The 13,139-nt window shown below is 37.9% G+C and overlaps 1 protein-coding gene across 1 annotated transcript in view; it reads left to right on the plus strand.

Annotated features, from left to right (window-relative positions):
* Positions 1-6,309: 6,309 nt before the first annotated feature.
* Positions 6,310-13,139, plus strand: part of LOC126175176 (COP9 signalosome complex subunit 7a) — a 31,385-nt gene continuing 24,555 nt past the window's right edge. The window contains exons 1-2 of the mRNA XM_049921767.1: positions 6,310-6,465; positions 6,654-6,844. Coding sequence (XP_049777724.1) covers positions 6,677-6,844 — 168 coding nt within the window. The 5' untranslated portion in view covers positions 6,310-6,465; positions 6,654-6,676. The remainder of the gene's footprint in view (positions 6,466-6,653; positions 6,845-13,139) is intronic.

Raw genomic sequence — 13,139 nt, forward strand, 5'->3', positions numbered from 1 at the left:
CAATGGTTCAAACATGCTTCCAGCTATCCTGATTTAGGTTTTCTGTGATTTTCCTAAATTGCTTCAGGGAAATGCTGGGGTGGGTCCTTTGAAAGGGCATGACTGAATTCCTTCCCCATCCTTCCCTAATCCAATGGGACCGATGATCTCACTGTTTGGTCTCTCTACCCAAATTAACCAATCAACAAACATTTTCACATTCATGAAATAAATTAACTGAGGTAAAGATTGTCCGCAGCTTGTGGTCGTGCGGTAGCGTTCTCGCTTCCCGCGCCCGGGTTCTCAGGTTCGATTCCCAGCGAGGTCAGGGATTTTCTCTGCCTCGTGATGACTGGGTGTTGTGTGATGTCCTTAGGTTAGTTAGGTTTAAGTAGTTCTAGGTTCTAGAGGACTGATGACCATAGATGTTAAATCCCATAGTGCTCAGAGCCATTCGAACCATTTTTTGAGGTAAAGATTAATGGATAACAATTGTACAATCTGTGCCTAAAAAAGTTGACTGGAGCTTCTATCCATTCTAGAGGCTGTTTGTTGAACATTCTCATACTCACCACTTGATAGGTGTTCAATGATTTAGACAGTCTACAGGAAGGTATCTCAAAATTCCTGTGATTTCAGGTACCATGAGAGTATAAATCTCATCTAAGCTGGTACTCTGATAAGTTATTCTTTGTATACAAGAGAACAGTGTAAATGTATAAGTTAAATACAGTTAACATTTTTATATCAATAAACAAGTATCTGTGGAGGGCAAGCTTTCGTGAATTGATAAGAATCTTAACAACTTTCTTTTAAAGTACTAAAATGCCCTGAACATGTGAGGTATTGCCTCCAAATTAAAGTCCAAAGCATTTGTCGAACTGGAAAAAGTGATCAACAATGTAAACTGGTGCAAGATGTTCAAAATTCTTAGAAAAATAAGAGCAAACTATAGGGAGAGATGGGTAATATAAAACATGTACAAGAGCTGAGAGGGAATAGGAGAATTTATGACCAAGAACAAAGCCCTCAGATTAAAAAAGGTGTAACAAGCGATGCAGACTTTCACCCCTATTGTTCAATCTGTTCATTGAAGAAGCAACAATGGATATAAAAGAAAGGTTTGAGGGAAATTAAATATCAAAAGGACATAAATGATATAGTTTGCTGATGACATTGCTATCCTGTGTGAAAGTGAAGAAGAGTTAAATGATGTGCTGGATAGAATGAACAGTCTAATGAGAACAGAATGTGGATTGAGAGTAAATCGACAAAAGACGAAAGTAATAAGAAGTAGCAGAAATAAGAACAGTGAGAAACTCAACATAGGAATTGATGGTCACTAAGTAGATGAAGTTAAGGAATTCTGATGCTTAGGCAGCAAAATAATCAGTGATGGATGAAGCAAGGAGGACTTCAATAGGAGATTAACACTGGCAAAAGGGGCATTCCTGGACAAACGAAGTCTATTAGTATGAAACATGGGCCTTAATTTGAGGAAGAACTATCTGAGAATGTGCATCTGGAGTACAGAATTGAATGATAGTGAAACAGTGACTGCGGAGAAATGGGAACAGAAGAGAATCGAAGCATTTGAGATGTGGTGCTACAGACAAGTGTTGAAAATTATGTTGGCTGATAAGGTAAGGAATGAGGATGTTCTGCACAGAATTGGAGAGGAAAGGAATATGTGGAAAACATGACAAGGAGAAGGGACAGGATGATAGAACATCTGTTTAGACATCAGAGGATGACTTCTGTGGTGCTAGAGGGAGCTGTCGAGGGCAAAAACTGTAGAGGAAGACAGAGAATGGAATACATCCAGCAAATAATTGAGAATGGAGGTTGCAAGTGCTGCTTTTCTGAGATGGAGAGGTTGGCACAGGAGAGGAATTCATGGCAGGCTGCATAAAACCAGTCAGAAGACTGATGACCCCCACAAAAATAAATGCTATAACACTGTGGTAAAAAACAAAAACTTAAGCTAAAGGTACAGGACTTTTAACTTTCTTAAGAAGTGCAACACTCTAGAGAGCCTACACTAGCATGTTTCATGTGTGAATCCCTTGAAAATTTACTTGCTATAACATTACCTAAAAACTTAACACTAGCTAAATAATGTCTTACTAGTATATCTCTTAAACTAAATACAATTTGTTGATGTGTATTCTTACTGAGCAAAAATCCATTAGCTTGATGTCAGATTGACACTTTTGATAAGATGTCTCTTGTCATAGGTTAAAGGGTATCAAAGCCTTAACTGACAAGGAGAAAAGTGGTAACATAGAGAATGGAGTGGGTATTTATATAAAATGGCACGTCATTTATCATTGGAATAAATAATATAGGTCCCAAAAATGAACCTTGTGGCACACCACACTTATTTGCCACTATCTCTCCTTTTCAATACACACAACTTGTTTCCAGTTATTAAGAAATGATTCAAAACTGTTACCAACTTGGTTATTAATAATTCCATTATAAACTAATTTGATGAGAAGTGAATCATGCTCAACACACTCGAAGGCCTTACTAAGGTCACAAAAACTAACCTGAACAATGTTTTTTTCTCGTCATAAGCGCTAACCACCTTTTTATTCAAAGAGTCAGTAGCATGAACAGTAGATCTGCCCTTCCTAAAGCGAAACTGTGCAACAAAAAGAATGTTACAATGTTCCAAATAGTCACTTACCTGCTGAAAGGTGATGGGTTCTAGTACTTCAGATAAAATCAGTGTCAAGCATACTGGATGACAACTAGCTGAGCAATTTCTCTCTCACTTCTTATAAACGGACCCAATTATAGATTTTTAATGATTCTAGAAATAAACCTTCAACTAAACATTTATTTATACAATAAGTAAGAGGGAATAGTGTATAACTAATTATCATTTTTAGCATGTTACCAGAAATATCATATATATCTACAATATCAGAAGGCATAAAATTATTTACTATACTTAACATGACATCTGATGTTACCACTGAGAAAGAAATTCATCTTTGAAGCACAGTTTACATTATGACATTTTATGAGATGAGATAATTTCCTCAATGGCTAACAATGCTTTCACATATTTCATTAACAAACTGTATACAAAAGTTGTTAAGTTCAACTAGTGATAGTATTACAGCCTCTTTTTGTTTGATTTAACCACTGAGTTTATTACACTTCATATTGTCTTACATTTATTTTTGGTTGACCCTATACCCTATGCGTTATGTGGTTTCTTAATCTCATTTATTGCATGTTTATAACCTTTTCTAGCTCTTAAGAATCATATATTAGCTGTATCTGTCTTTTGTAGTCTGTAGAAAATCTAAATATAATGAAAATCGGTTTTTCAGATTAGGTAGTTTAGAAGTATAAGAGAGATTCTTATGACTACGCTTATTTCTGTCACATGTGTCTGGCAGGACTTTACATTTGAAACACTTCACTTGAAACAGTTCACTGATTTTCATCTATTTGGCAGAGTCGCGAGGGGCTGGTGAATAGTTATCCCCAATAAAAGGTGGCCACTTTGTTAATATGCATTAACCAAAACGAAACGAACACTTACTCATTGTGGTATGTGGTATGCAGTTGACACAGTTTCACCAATGTGGAGGTTTCCTCTTTTGGGTTTAAAGAAAGTTCTAATAATGGAGACAAGACTATTGTGAGCAGACAATACTTAATTTGCGACTGAAGGATACAAAAGTGTGACTGCACAGCCACATGTCTCACAGTATACTGAAGCTTTGTTTAATGCTCAGATATTGGTGTTCAGCGTCCCTACTCTCTCTGCCCAGTAATGCTTGCATCTCGGAGCTATGCTACTGATATTCCTATACAAAGACAGTTTTCTAAATGCTTTGAGACCACTGCCAATTTTACAGGGGTGGATTTACAAACGCATAATTATCTCTTGACACTCATAACTCATAGTACAATACAGAAAAATCTGTCTTGTACGAGGAGAGCAATTTCTCCACATGAGCGGCTGACAATGATGTTAAGATTACAAGGATCTGGCACTGCAGTTACGAAACATGCATTGAGTGAAATCACACATGAGGCTATTTACGCTGTCGTGAAAGCAAGTGAAGAACCATACCTCTATTCTGACTAGTTACAGATAATATTTATAAAATTTTAGGTATGTTTGAGACACAGTACATTCTTAAAAGTTATACATGTGGCGATGCACCTATAGTTCAGTTTCTTTCTAAGTCAAGATCTTCAGTTCCCTGTATGAAGTCTACTAGCAACTTTTGCACCAAACTATTAAATTCCATTCCGGAATTTACAATATATATGGGATTCACAGTATATCTGGAAAATTTTACTTCTACTGTTGTGGTGATGAATTCTACACTTCACCTCTGAAACATTCTTATTGTGAACATATTATATTAGAAGGTAAAAGAAGTGTAATAAGAACTATATATCTGATGGCACACTCCAATGATCTTTCATTATGAGCTTTACACAATATTCTGGTTGTACTCTTCTTTAGAACAGATAGGGCCTACTTTTTTGCCACATTCTCACGATTCACATTAGATTATGGAATGAGCCAGTACTGAGTCAAAGTATGTTAACAATCTCCCGGCTCCAAATCGACTAAGTTTTGTTATTTTGCTTATCTCTTTGTGGTAAACAGTCTGTAAAGAACTGTTTTGAAACTATGAACCGTTTCCTCTTTGCCGTTCTTTCTATGTTAAAGAATTATAAGCAGCTGCCTTCTTATCGCAATGCTGTATTCTGTGTTTTTTATTTTCCACAGACTTGTATGACCCTTATATATTTCGATAAATTCGGCAATGAACTCTCCATTTTAAAATCGAGGAGACTAACGTGTGAATTTTAAAATTCAATATGAGCCCACAGAAGAGAATCACCTGATTGAACAAACTGCTGACCGGAACACGTTTTAGCGCCAGATTTGCAGCGATCTCCTGTCCACACACTCCAATTTTTCTGTGCAAATGTGATTTGAAGCTACAAATTTGGGTAATTTCACTCAGTCTTACAACTCAGGTTTATACACATCTCATAGCTGTGCAAATCTCCTGTTGACAAGTAAAGCTTTATCTGTGCAGTTGTGATATCTGCATACATCTGTGCAGTGAGATCCTTCTGTGTGGGCAGGCATTAACGAGGAGCATGTCAGAAAAACATTTTTTGCCTATTCCTTTTGTACCCAGCAGCACCTGTTAGAAACATCACTTTAACGTCTGCACCCTGAAAATTAAACTGACTCAATATCAGTCGCCATCACTTACAATAATTTCTAAAATAGGCCTGCAAATAAATAACACTCTGACATATATGTAAATAACTAGCCGACCTTATAATCCATAATAAGCAATTTCATTACGTTATTTGGAAACCTTGTATGTCAACAGACATCAAACTAAATTCTAATAAGTTACATTCTTCCGCCCTGAAAAAAAGAAATTATATTCAGCTACTGCAGACTACCACAACATTAGAATAAATCACAGACTATATAAACATCTAAAAAAATTTGGCAGTTATGAAACCTAACATCGTACCACTAATTGCACATAGTGTAAATTCTAAGTTCCTACGAGGCAAACAAATCTATAAGCCAACTTTATTTATGAAAGCTAACAACATAAAAAAGTCTGTCATCACAACAAAAATTAAATATAGTAAGTTAACTTCATTTACGAAAAGAAAAATACGTAGGAAAACATTCTCATACGCTATCTGTATCTGACTCATGATTGTCCGTCTCATCGTCGCACTGTTCCCAGCATCCAAGCATGATGCAGAAACCACCGACCCCGTAACTGCACATTAACCAGAAGAAACAGAAGCACGATGCTCAGTACAGCAACGTGAATGAGCGTGACGAAAGTACATTTACGTGTTATGTTAGCAAATCTCGATACTGTTTTCCCTCCACCAACTTCAACATCAAAACTTACTTCCTCAAACTTGATGTTACGTTACGTGATGTGGCATGACATTCCATGCTGCTGATATGGACTGTGGAACGTTTTGGCGTGACGCGACACTCTATTCCACCTTGCCAGACTACTGCTAGATTGCAACTTACAAGAACTCCGATAAATAGAGATTGTCTTTATTCAGCTTGAAATTGTCTTCAGTAAAAAGTCCTGCTAGTATTGAATTAATGATCTCATACTCGTACTCTACACCAAATACAAAATCGATGATTTAGACATGAGAATAGACGGAATATGTTTTCCTGTATGGGTATGTCTGTATATGAATGCCCCAGGTAATCGTAGTTGTGCAGACCACAACATAAATGTATTTCTGTGGTGCAAGCGAACTTATACGGGACGAAGCAAAGAAGTAAAGTATCGTTTTCCCTATCTTTGGGATGGAGAGAGAACAATCCCTTGGAATGTCTGTGAAAGGAAGGGTTTTGCTTGGAGTTTGAATTGTCAGTAGAGTGCAGCAAGAGTGGATGAGCCGAGAAAATAAGTTTTTTTCTTAAGTGAAGTAAGATCACTCATCACACTTCGTTTCTCAATATGAAATTAGTTTCACTTATATCTTCCAAATGCAGTGGAACTTCAGTCTTTTATAACTGATAACCTCCTCGTTGTGGGGTCTTAAGTATTGTGATTTAAATTTTATTGTTGTTGTTTGGGCTGGTTTGACGTCCTGTGACATATAGTGCCTTATAGTTGCAGATTGGGAGAGAGTCAACATGACAACCGACAAGGGAACTGCTACGAGTAACAACCCTTTAGAACAGTTTGTTTTGTTGGCCAAATCTGCAAAAGGAGCTGCAGCAGTGGAACTTATTAAACAAGTTTTAGAAGCTCCTGGTGTCCATGTGTTTGGCGAACTGTTAGATATGCCGAATGTAATTGAAGTAAGTTTTATGCTGCATTACCTCGGATGTACACAGTCACGTCATCTTCGGTATTTCTTAGTATATGTGGACATTCAGTACAACATAGATTTGCGTTCAGTAGTGCTTAAGCATTTTCTTATAGTCTCGATTTCTTCGCTCTGGATTGTGGCATATGTTGAATTAAGCATGGAGCACTTTGGATTGTGTAGTACATCCAATCATGAAATTGCATGCAGAAGATAAATGGAACTGCATTGTTTTTGTGAAGAGAGGAAAGTGATTGAAATATCATTGTAATATTGTTGCATGTGCTATGAACTAGTGTTTACTCCGGGTTGTTTACTGGGCCACAGAGACATCATCCCTCTTAACCCTGAGCTAAATGTTGGGGGGGGGGGGGACAGTTGTGTTGTTACATGAAGCACAGCTTTACTTATTGAAGACATTGTACAGTTGTTAGTGATTTACAATATGATTTCCAGCAGCCACTGTGATGTCTCAAGGTACGTACCAGTACAAAGTACTTCATTGGAACTCCATGTGTTAGGTACTTTAGGGACCGATGACCTCAGCAGTTTGGTCCCTTAGGAATTCACATACATTTGAACATATTTCATTAGGTACTTGATGTGGGAAGTCAGTCAGGCTGTGCCCCACATCAGGATGTCATGTGATAGCCTCTGTGTTAGTTTCACAGATGTCCAAAATGTTGTTCCTCGCATACCTGTTACATATGAAGTAAATGTGTTGAAAGTGATTATCGATATGCCTGTATAAATTAGAAATATGAAGCAAGTGTTCTGGATTAAAGATACAAACTAAATCAACTTATTTTGTTCCTAATAATGAGAGGTTTATCTGTATTACATATGATCTAAATTATCTTCAAGCTACAAACATGTGTATCATCTGTAATTTGCACACTGTTTACATGTTGTTATGGGTTGGTCCATCATAAAGTAGAGAGTAACTGAAGTTTACTAAAAGATGAAGTAGAACAGACCTCAGATTGAATGTTATGTTGTAACCATGGTGTACTTATCTTTGGTATTTGTGGTACAAGCGAATGAGGTTGCCATTACTGTCTATAAACTACCAGCCAGTGCTTGTTGCATGGATTTAAATTGACCACTTTAATGTCAGTGCTCAGTAGAATGCTTTGTAACTTGTTTTTTTGGCTTGTTGGAGACAAAGAAATTATTTTGTTTACCTCAGTCAGTAGTTTTGATTGCTCTGCCATTAGCTTTTGTGATAATACTTGAGTACTATCCTCATATAATGGAATAGCATCTGTAGAGGTCATTAGGACATCAGATTATTTACAATGCACATAAGAGACATTTTAATGTAGTCATTCTTCCTGTGCACCATAAACAAACGAGATAGGAGGAAGCCATAATAACTTGTACAGTGGGAAGTAGTGTCTGTGATGCACTTCAACAGTTTGCAAAGTATGGATGTAGATTTAGAGATGGTCACTGAATATTTGCATTACGTTGTTGTACCAGTTATCCTGATTTGCCTCAGTCCAAACTCATTAAATAATTTTAACTTCCTCTCAAAGTATTTTGTTATAGAATCAAAGAACTGGGCTGATGGTAATTACAAGATAGTTTTCCTGTCAAAAGCAGTTAATGAAACAGCTAGCCTAATATCGAACAACATTTGATAGGAAAAATGTCCGATAATCATCATTAACTCAGTTCTTTGCTTCTATAATTAAATAATTTAATCCACTGGGAGTGTGATCAGACAATATAGTTGATACAACAGATTACAGATATTCGGTAACCATTATGTTGGGAATAGTATGCAAGTCCTGTCGTAGATGTAGAAGAAATGCCTGTAAGAAACACAGAATAATGTTTGACATAATGTTTCGAATCTTAAGTTCTGCTGCCTCTCATGTTTATTTAAAAATTTGTAAGTTCTGTGTTTGGGTTTTCAAGGTATGTGTGGCCTACAGATTTCAAGTATCTTATCTCGATAGTGTTCTTGTGGCCTGATTTGTACTGACTATTGATCAGTTGCTGTGGATTGTATTGTCACAGGTACAATAGTTGTTGATTTATTTATTTATTTATGCATTTATTTTACCTGGCAAGATTAGGGTCTTCAGGCCCTCTCTTACACCTAACCAGGCATACTCAGATTGAACATTAAGTTTCTACAGAACATTAAGACCATATAACGTGTTATACAGTATTAATGTTAAAGAAAAGTAAATAGAGATTTCACAACTTACTATCCCAAAGTAACACGTTAATTGATACATTGTTGAGAGGCCATTTGTCCATTAGTAGATACGCATTAATTAGCATGCTCAGCACTTATTTTTCAATGTTCCTAACCTTACCATCTGTTGTATGTTGTTGTGTATAATATGTTCTATAATTACAGCAAATTAAGCACGTAGCTATTGGTGAACAGATTTTTTCACCATTTACATTTAGGGTGGCGAGCACCAAACTAGTGTCAATTACTTTTGTAGTAACTCTTACCTCTTTAGTCTGGACTACTTTAGTAAATGACTTCTGTAGTAATGTACTCCTTTAGTAACTGTTGGAGAGCTCAATTTCTATTTACTTCTTTAGTTGTAACTGAAGTAGTAACGCCTTTTTACTATAGTAGTAAGACAGTTCTGCACACTGCTGGCATGTGCATTACATTCCCCCCTTGGAAAATATTGATTGTTGGCAGACTTTATTGCATTGCTTTTTGCGTAATTTATGTTTATCGCTATACTTTGAGAAGCTAGAAAGGATTATTAAATCGAATTATCAAAATTGGAAAATCTAGATGGTATTACACTAATTATTGATAAGATCTGTGTATTATGAAACAGAAACATGCTATTAATAATTGACTCTTTTGTTAACGCCGCCATCTACAACTACTGATGTCCATTGTTTGTTCATGACACATATTAATTTAAGCACCAGTTTGAGATAGGAGCTAGCAGCAACATGGCGGTAGCCAAGAAACGTTCAAAAAACATGCCAGAAAATGAAAAAGAGTGGTTTGCTGAAATAATGAAAAAGCACATTACTACTATTGAATATAAAAAGCACTAGGTCAACATGCTAAATAGGAAAAAGAATGCTTGGGAAAATATACACATTGAATGTGATGCTCTTACACAAAGGTCATGAACAGTTTAAAGTAATTTGGAAGGCTTGAAAACCAAAGCGAAGAAAATGAAAGCTACATGTAATTAAGAACAATTTCAAACTGGCAGTGGAGTAGGTGAGACAAAGATCAACAATATAAGCCAAATGGTTGTTGACATGAACCCAAAAGTTTTCAAGGGTATACCTGGAGTTGACGACGGTGACACATCTGATGATAATGTGATACTTTCAAGCAACTTCGAAGATGATAACTCACTGAAGGTAGCAATGAAACTCCTGAAGGTGGAGCTTCATCCCATAGTCATGAACCTTGTCCTGCATTCTGTGGCGGGAGCATACCAAGCAGCAACTGAAAAGATTCCATACAAAACCCAAACTTCTCTTTGAAATCACTCTCAGTATACATCACAAATGGGTCTCTCTCTCCATTACAACCCTCATTCTTGGGGTGTTCCTCTCTACCTCCATCTCCATATATTCTTTGTAGTCCAGGTAATCTGTAGAATTCAACACTCGGAAGTAAATGAAAATTTTTCTCCTGGAATAATTTACTCCTTTAGTTCAGTACTATAGACTGGAAGTTGCCAATTTCTTTCTCTCTTAGTAACTTACTACTTTAGTTTCACTCACTCCTAGTTGATGCTTGCCACTCTTACTGTAGATAAATAAAGGGACTAGTGTACAGGTGTTGCAATTCACTGGATTATGTATCAATTTCTGTATTTTGAAATGCTAATTTCGTGTGATGAGAAGACTACTGCTTGTTGCTAAGCTTTGACCATTTTTAGGTTAATAAAAGTGTAGAATCAAATGTTTCTAACCTTTTCTGTAATTTTATTATGAGATAGTGCTTTGTGCCTGTGATTTTGTCAAAGCTAAAGGTTAAAGTAAAACACTAACTTCATTTCAGTTACGATTATATTTCCCACATGTACATACATACTCCGCAAACAGAGCAGAACACGGCACTCCCCATTGTACCACTTCCATGTAGCCATGGGAAGAACAGTTGCTTAAATCTCTGTGTCTGAACTGTAGTTAGTCTACTTTTGTCTTTGTGTTCCTTACAGGAGGAATGCGTAGTATGTTGTAGTGTAATGAGATTCTTCATGCAGTGGTGGTCCTTGATACTTGTTATGTAGGCTTTTATGAGTTATGTAGCATCTTATGTTAAATGGCCTGCCAGGTAAAGTTTTTCAGCATCTGTGGCACTCTTATGGTTCACACACACACACACACACACACACACACACACACACACAGTGACAATATGTGCTGCCCTTATTTCTGTACATTCATAAAAGCAGTATTCTACGATGAGTTACATTAGTTTTTTGTAAGAATTCACCTTTGTAGAAGGATTGCATTTTCCTGTATCCTACCAATGAATAGAAGTCTCTGTGCTTTAACTACATTGCTGTATTTATAGCTGAGCCACTGTGATTTGTATTCATATCCTCACAAATTGTTACACAAACATATTTGTATATTGTATGGTTTTATGTTTCTGAGCATACTGTTCATATTATACCAGTAACTTCTTATTTAACTTAACAAAAGTTTCCCTATAAGTATTTGTACCCATTTTGCACTCTAGTAGTAGTCAAATTTTCATTCCTCCGCCTCCTCAGATGATTCAACTCAGGACCATGAGCCAGTTTCAATTCCTTATTCACTCTTCTTCTTTTTTCCACTGTGCATTCTTCCTGTCTTCTGACCACTTCAGACCAGCAATATTTATTTATTTATTTATTTATTTTTTTACTCTCTCACCTTGGAATATTTTTGTAGTAAATACCTTCCCTAAACCCTTCCGTCAGTTGTTTCTTTAACTTTTTGTGTGTTATTTTTTTCTAAACCCTTTTTTACTTTATGGATCCACCTTGTTGACTTGGTATCCCACAAATACTTGAAGATCTTTATAATTAATCCACTGTCTTGTATTCGATATAAATTTCCAAAAAATACTGGTCTTCTTTTTCTCATTACTTGCAATATGTTTTCTATGTTACGGTAAATTTCATCGTTACTATGTAATTTCACTCTTCTCAGCTTTCTAGTATTCCTAATTTATCTAAATTATATTTTAACTCTAGACATTTGCATGTATATACACTCCTGGAAATTGAAATAAGAACACCGTGAATTCATTGTCCCAGGAAGGGGAAACTTTATTGACACATTCCTGGGGTCAGATACATCACATGATCACACTGACAGAACCACAGGCACATAGACACAGGCAACAGAGCATGTACAATGTCGGCACTAGTACAGTGTATATCCACCTTTCGCAGCAATGCAGGCTGCTATTCTCCCTTGGAGACGATCGTAGAGATGCTGGATGTAGTCCTGTGGAACGGCTTGCCATGCCATTTCCACCTGGCGCCTCAGTTGGACCAGCGTTCGTGCTGGACGTGCAGACCGCGTGAGACGATGCTTCATCCAGTCCCAAACATGCTCAATGGGGGACAGATCCGGAGATCTTGCTGGCCAGGGTAGTTGACTTACACCTTCTAGAGCACGTTGGGTGGCACGGGATACATGCGGACGTGCATTGTCCTGTTGGAACAGCAAGTTCCCTTGCCGGTCTAGGAATGGTAGAACGATGGGTTCGATGACGGTTTGGATGTACCGTGCACTATTCAGTGTCCCCTCGACGATCACCAGTGGTGTACGGCCAGTGTAGGAGATCGCTCCCCACACCATGATGCCGGGTGTTGGCCCTGTGTGCCTCGGTCGTATGCAGTCCTGATTGTGGCGCTCACCTGCACGGCGCCAAACACGCATACGACCATCATTGGCACCAAGGCAGAAGCGACTCTCATCGCTGAAGACGACACGTCTCCATTCGTCCCTCCATTCACGCCTGTCGCGACACCACTGGAGGCGGGCTGCACGATGTTGGGGCGTGAGCGGAAGACGGCCTAACGGTGTGCGGGACCGTAGCCCAGCTTCATGGAGACGGTTGCGAATGGTCCTCGCCGATACCCCAGGAGCAACAGTGTCCCTAATTTGCTGGGAAGTGGCGGTGCGGTCCCCTACGGCACTGCGTAGGATCCTACGGTCTTGGCGTGCATCCGTGCGTCGCTGCGGTCCGGTCCCAGGTCGACGGGCACGTGCACCTTCCGCCGACCACTGGCGACAACATCGATACTGTGGAGACCTCACGCCCCACGTGT

Source organism: Schistocerca cancellata, chromosome 3 (assembly GCF_023864275.1).
Source record: "Schistocerca cancellata isolate TAMUIC-IGC-003103 chromosome 3, iqSchCanc2.1, whole genome shotgun sequence".
Lineage (NCBI taxonomy): Eukaryota > Metazoa > Arthropoda > Insecta > Orthoptera > Acrididae > Schistocerca > Schistocerca cancellata.